Below are 7,003 nucleotides of genomic sequence, written 5' to 3'. Positions count from 1 at the left end.
AGCAAGGGAGGTAGGCACAAAGGCAGGGGAGAGAGGAGGAAAGAAGGATGGACAGGGAGAATGGGAAGACACACAGCAAATTCTGATACGAAAGAAAACAAAAAAGATGAATTTGCATGCTGAAAGAAAAAGGGACATGATCTAGGAAGATAGTCACAGGCCTGGCCATTTTGGGCTTGAGTTCCTTTTTTGAAACTTCCTGGTTAAGTGAGTATCTTACTGAGGGATCACACCTTTAACATAACTGACTTCCTGTTCTCTCCATTCCTGCCACATAACATAGCCCCTGGCCTTGGCTTCCACCATTCTTGGGTGATTTAGCCTTCTCCTGTAACTCTCTGTGGAAATACGAGTGACTTTCAAATTAACGTATAAGGATTTTTCATATCATATCATATCATTCATTTAAACAGAGAGAAAGAAAAGAAAAAAAAAGCTTCTAAGTGTTCCCTAGTTTCTGTCCCAGGAAGGTACAATACTGTCTTAGTAAACTTTACTACTTCTGTAATAAAACAACTTGGGGAAAGGGTTTATTTGGCTTAGACTTTCACAGCACTCTTCATCACTGAAGGAAGTGGGGACAGGAACTCAAGCAGAGCAGGAACCTGGCAGCAGAAGCTGATGCAGAGGCCAAGGAGGGATGCTACTTACTGACTTGCTCCACATGGCTTGCTGATAGCCTGATCTCGTGGAGGCATTTTCTCAACTGAGGCTCCCTCCTCTCAGATGACTCTAGCCTTCTCCTACTTGACACAGAATATATCACTCTCTTCTTTTTGAAAGACCATGGATCTAGACTCTGATTTCTTGCACAATTTAGTAATCTTTCCCTCTCCCCTTGGCTGGAATCAGATGGCCTTTCTGCCCTATGTTCCCGGCTTCTCTGTTTAAATTCAATCCATTCTTCAAGGATTTACAGACTGAGATCTTCCTCTGTCTTGACTTTACTAGATCTAGTAGGTCCTCTTTTCCACACATGAAAGTAATTCCTAATGAGAAAGAAGGAAAGGACCAAGCATATTTGACTACCTAGGAGCTTTTCCAAACTTAACTCCACGCCCTGAAACTGTGGTATGTGCACCAGTGCAGGAATGTATCAGACCCCTACTTCTAGGTATATAAGGTCATACTGTGCAAATTTATTAATTATACAATGTGTTCTTCTCACACACACTACCATGGTCTATACACTCCTTAAAAATACAACAGCAATGCTGGTCACACACATGGGACCATGATGAGCATACCAAAGACACTGTTTAAGAACAGCAAATGTTCCAGCATATAGGATTTCCCTGGCCCATTTAGACATTATGAGGGAAATTGAGTAAGAAAAGAAGCTCACGGGTGTAAGTCAGACATTAGACCTGAAGTAATCCAGTCCCTGAATAGCTGCAAGAGTCTCTGCTAATTTGTTATGATCTTAGAGCAGGAGAGAAAAACAAGCAATAAACTGCTGTCATGTGACTTTGCTGAGCCTTAGGAACCAGTTTCTTAAGGTGGGAGCCTGGACCTACAACAGTACTTGGGAGCTTGTTAAAAAATGCAAAATCCCACCTGGGAGTACCAACACACTCCTATCATCTCAATGATCAGGAGGCTACAGCAGGAGGATTGCCTTGTCTTTATCCCTTTGTGGACTTAGAAGTAACCTGGGATATTTCTCAGTTACTCACCCGCCTCAAAGCTCAACTACTCGCCTCTACATCCACCAGGGAGAGGCACCATTAGAGGGGTGGAGGTGTCATTTCATATCACATATACTAGCCCATGTCTTGGCACTTTGCATTTAGCTATACAAAGTATCTTGAATGGTGTGCATGTATTGGCTGGCATACCTTGAAATAGTTATGTCATTGGCTCTTGGGTGGCAGAACTTCTGATCCCAGTACTTCCAGCTCCTTACTGAGCTCATAATAAGTGATAGTCCCAGAATAATTATATGCTAAGACATTTTCAATGATATATAGTAAAGTATAAATTTTATTTTATTTGTAGGATTAATATACTTTTGAATGTCAATACTATAGACAATAAATATTTGCAAGTAAAATTCACCAAGATATGTACATTCTCATTTTGTAAAACCTATCAGAAAATGTCCACAGAGATAAAAATGCCTCCAAATGTCACATATCTGAACAACCAATTCAAATGTATAATCTAGTCCATCTATTCTATCAGTTATATAGAAATATGTTTTAATTGATTTATCCTTTACTAATAATTTCTTTGAACCACATATATTACAGCAAATATATTTCCCACAGAAACACAAAGTTAGTATACAGCGCTACATGCTTGACATGTATGTGTCTCCTTTTTCTATTAAGGGGACTTCATTTTGAGTGCCAGAGATTGGCTTATTATTTAACAAGTTACTATATGCATATATGTTCCCAAATATAGCCACATTTGAACACATGGGCTATTTTGTTTACCCAGAGTTTAAAATGTAGTTGAACGTGTTCTTAGATTGCTTAATATAAAAGTGGGGATTTGTAGTAAGTCATTTAGCACCCAGAGCAGAGAATTAACCTGAGGGTTGCGTGTCCAGATGAGCAGTGTAACCTCAAAGATCAGCATCTTCTTCTACCCCTAGGCCTGCAACTCTAGTCACTTTGCTTCGTGTTCAAGGGTATTGGGCAGAAGACTCAGCATGGAAATTACAAACAGGGAAAGTGCCTGTTCTGTACAGATGAGAGGAAGCCTGCATCCAGTGCACATCCCTGTGACAGCCATGGCAACAGTGGCCTCCGTCTTCTATAACGGTTACAATGAGAACATTAACTTCTTATTCAGAGATGTGCCTGTGAGTTCTCAGCAAATACAAATGAACAGGACACATTTTGAAAGGCTACATGCTCTTTTCAAATCAGTGGCAAAAAACCTGCTAAAGGTTTTGTGAGCCTTTGCTGTTAATACCAGCACATTTTTTTTCTATGCTGAGCTCCTAGAGGGGAAGGTGGCCATGCCCAAAAGCTATTTATGGGCCTCTACTTGAAAGCTCTTCTGCCTTTAAAATCTTCTGTAGACATGGTCCCTCTTATACCAGTAGCTCCTTGAGGGATGGCCTCTATCTCCATTGCTTTGTTTATACTTTTTTCTTTCGTTTGGAAAGATGCCAAGTGTCCAATGAAAGAGAAAAATACTAATACTACTGCAAAATGGAGCCTGTGAGCTCGAGGGTCTCATTTCCTTCCCTTCAGATGAAAACACTAGGACCCAGAGGGCCACGCAGCTCCATTGAGCAAAACATGTCTTGGTGTACAAAATACTGCTCTGGCCACCAATACCTGAATCCTCCCTTCATGTTTATTTGTGGTAGGTCCATGTGGATCAGTTCTTTTATGTAAAAAGAGAATCCTATGTGGTTTTCCAAATTTTACAAGAAGTTCTCTCATTTTTTTTTCCAGGTAGTTCTTTTGGCATCCTGGAATGTCAGGATAGATGTGGAGCCTGGAGTAAAATTAAGAACACATAGCCAGGGAATGGCAATTAGTGCCCGAGCTCACGTTCCTTTCCTCAATGCCAGACTGAAGAACATACTTCTTTGCTGTAGAATGGGCCTTTGACGATTGCTCGAGTCATGGTAAGTTACTGCACAGCATATAATGGCAAAGCGTCAGACACCAAGAGACGCTGAAAGACTGTGTGTGAGAAAAACCAATCTAGTTTGACTATAGACATGTACTTCATTCATGGAGTGAGGGTGGGTGTGTATCTACTGTCCCTGATGCGACCCCAAAATATTTCTTGGAAATGCTAAATTGAGTCAAAATAAGACAGGGAGAAAGGGCATGGAGATTTTTCACAGAACATGAAGCAAGATTTGTAGTTCAGAACTTTAAGCCTGAATAAGTCCAAAACTACGATGGACAGACGTATAGGGAGTTAAGGTTGATCCTCAGACAATTCTAAATCCAAGCCATAAACTAGAAGTCTAGGATAGGACAGCTGTAGGGACACCCAGAGCAAATAAAATGGAAGGCTCGAATGGAAAGGATTCTGGATGTCTCTCTAGTCTTGAAAAGAATGCAAAAGCTGTGTCCACCTTTTCACAAGAAAGACAAAACAAAAATGCCACTCATGGCGTCATAGACCTCCACAGTGTTTCTTTCAATAACAGCTTGCCTGGGATATTCTGCATCTCATAAGGTGACTTATGAGGTCAGGGAGAGGGTCGCAAAGCCTCCTAGAAAGGGAATGTGAAGTAGAGAAAGAATAAGATGTAAAAAGATACATGTCTCAGACATGTATTCCCATGATGGAGACAATCCACATATGTATACTTTTGATACACAATGAACACAGGTTTAAGAACACAGGTTTGAGTGGCAGAAGAGCTAAAGGAGAATACATTTGAGATTCCTAGGGAACCTTGCTCATCCCCCGGCTGAACCTTAAGGACTGAGAGATGAGAGCCACCGAGAGAGAATATGTCTAACACCTGCCACAGAGCCTACCAATTAGTCTAAAGCCATGACAACAAATGATCTCTTTAAAGGTCCTCCGCATCTCCTGGATGCGGAAGGCATAGATTAGAGGATCAATCACCGAGTTACACATGATGAGTATCAGGTACATACTGAAGTACGACATAAAGCAAGAGCAATAGACGTTCTGGGGGCATGAGAGCATCAAGATAAGGTGGAGGAAGAAGGGAGACCAGCACACAATAAAAACCCCCAGTAGCATGGTGAGGGTAATGGCACCCTTCATGCTGGTCCTTTGCCTCACAGAACTATATCTGGGGGACGCTGCTATGCGCTTGACATGGTTGCGTGCCAGGAGGAACATGTGTATATAGAGAGACACCATGAAGAACAGTATGGTGAAGAACATGGAGATGAGGCAAATGATGACATACTTGGATTCGTAGTAAATGATGAAAACGATGCCGCAGCTTATGCAAAAAGTCCATATGCAGGCGATAATCACCCCCGAGCGCCTGGCCGTCATGATATGGTGGTAGCGCATGGCGTAGAAGATGGTGACATACCTGTCCACAGCAATGGCCAGCAAACTGCACATGGAGGCCACAACAGAAATGCAGATCGCGGAGTCAAACACGTTGTCAAGGTGACGTATGAAGGTGTCCGTTATCACCAGGAGCTTATTGTTTATCAAGTATATGGTGATGGTCTCCCAGGCGTTGGATATGCTCACCAGCATGTCAGCGACTGCTAAACTGCCCACAAAATAGTACATAGGCGAGTGCAGGGTTTTGTTTTTCACTATGGCCCCAATGACCAGGATGTTCTCCAAGAGACTGACGAGCCCCAGAGTCAGGAACACCTCCACAGCAATGCCCATGTCCTCACAGGCTGAAGACACGTTCTTGACATTTGGTCCTAAAAGGTTGTCCTCTGTGGCATTCGGGGTAAGATTCAAGAAATGCAGTTGAAACGAGGAGTTCATGGCTGGAAGAAAATGCCTCCAGGTCTTGGCATCAAATGTACTGTAAGACAGATGTGTTGGTTGTTGTGTTATTATGGTTTTGAGAACATAAGAGGACACACCAACGCAGGTCATGCTCGCACACCAAAAGCAAGTCAAGGCATGCCGAGATGGGTGGTTAGACACAACATATTGAAAACCAGACCCCGTTTTGCCTTGTTCTGACTTGTGCTCCTGATACCTGGAATTCTGTCCCTCCCACACACAGCTTAATGTTTTCCCACGCCTCTTGCATTTACTCATAGTCTGTCGCTCTCGGGTTACAGGAATAGCTTCCATTTCTATGCCAAGGACAGCTTCTCTTTCCGTGTCTGATTTCTTGCCCCTCAAGTTCCCTCTCAGAGCATATCCATGAACTCTACCAAACTCCATAAAGGTCCTAGCCAGTCTCCAGATTTTCACATTACTGGGGCTACTGCATCATATTTTGCTCGAGTGAGCCCAGATTTCTGAAGAACATACAAACATTCCCTTGAGAAGGACAGATGTACCTGTGTTCTTATCACTAACCAGACCTCTCCTCAAAATCCCAACGCATACTCTTCCAGGGTTGCAACAGACTGCAGCAGTGGTGGCTGAGCTTGAGAATAAGCACGGAGTTGCTACCTCCAATACATAACCTTCCTTCACAGTATGTTAAAGAGAAAAAAACAACAGTACTTTTCCCTCAATACATATTTTCTTTAAACTCTGAAAAATCTGAATTTCATTGGGTCTGACTGCTAATTTTAATGTCCCACATAAGCACAGTGTGAAGAAATAACTGGGAAATGTTAGAACAAGGCAGCCTCAGAAAGCCATTCAATATGTTCACACCTCAAAGGTATAGACCCATCCTCCTGTGGCTTTAAACATCACATCCAGCTGCCTCACGATCTCGCTGCACAAACTGGCTTACCCATTCTGCTCTCCTCCATGTAAAGGTGAGCACGATTCCTCACTTTTTCCAGGCGGATTCTGGGAAAGAGAGTTGTGTCTGTTTCCCGGGCTCTGGCCTTGCATCCCGGCCAGGTGCCCTCACTGGATGCTTCACTCTGCGTGAGCTCTTGGTGTCCACCTGGACCGATCTCGGCAAGAAAGCCAGGCCATCCCCAGGACGCAGTCTTCTCCCAACCTAACCTAGCTCCTCACCAGTCTGCCTTTAAACCACCTCCGCCCGCCCAGCTGGTCGCCTTTCTGGCCTATTGGGTTCAGGTCTCCAGCAACTTGCTGCCACCAGCACGGCAGTTTACAGTGCCACCTAGTGGTTCATCACAAACCTTAGCTCTGCGGTGCTTCCAGGGTGACAAATTTTTTCCCCTAGGGGCACACAGATGGATTTTTTTTTTTTTTTCCAGCTAATGATTCTCTTTGCCTCTCCGTCTCTCTTCCTCTGAGTCACTGATTAAAATTCTGCCCAGCTCCAAGGACCTGATCTGCTCTGTTCTTTGTTTTTCTGGGACAAAGTGGCTCACCGGTATGCCTGCTACTCATACACCTCTCTCTCTCTCTCTGTCTCTGTCTCTGTCTCTCTCTCTCTCTCTCTCTCTCTCTCTCTCTCTCT

The 7,003-nt window shown here is 43.4% G+C and overlaps 1 protein-coding gene across 1 annotated transcript; it reads right to left on the bottom strand.

Moving 5' to 3' along the window:
• Positions 1-4,443: 4,443 nt before the first annotated feature.
• Mc5r (melanocortin 5 receptor) lies at positions 4,444-6,462 on the bottom strand. Its single transcript, XM_005356240.2, has 2 exons — positions 6,359-6,462; positions 4,444-5,461 (listed from the first exon to the last, which is right to left on the bottom strand). Exons 1-2 carry the CDS (start codon positions 6,460-6,462, stop codon positions 4,444-4,446), a joined length of 1,122 nt encoding a protein of 373 aa, XP_005356297.1.
• Positions 6,463-7,003: the final 541 nt, after the last annotated feature.

This window comes from Microtus ochrogaster, chromosome 18 (assembly GCF_000317375.1).
Source record: "Microtus ochrogaster isolate Prairie Vole_2 chromosome 18, MicOch1.0, whole genome shotgun sequence".
In the NCBI taxonomy this organism is placed as follows: domain Eukaryota; kingdom Metazoa; phylum Chordata; class Mammalia; order Rodentia; family Cricetidae; genus Microtus; species Microtus ochrogaster.
Note: the sequence above shows the minus strand (reverse complement) of the source record. Positions and strands in the feature narration are given on the sequence as shown.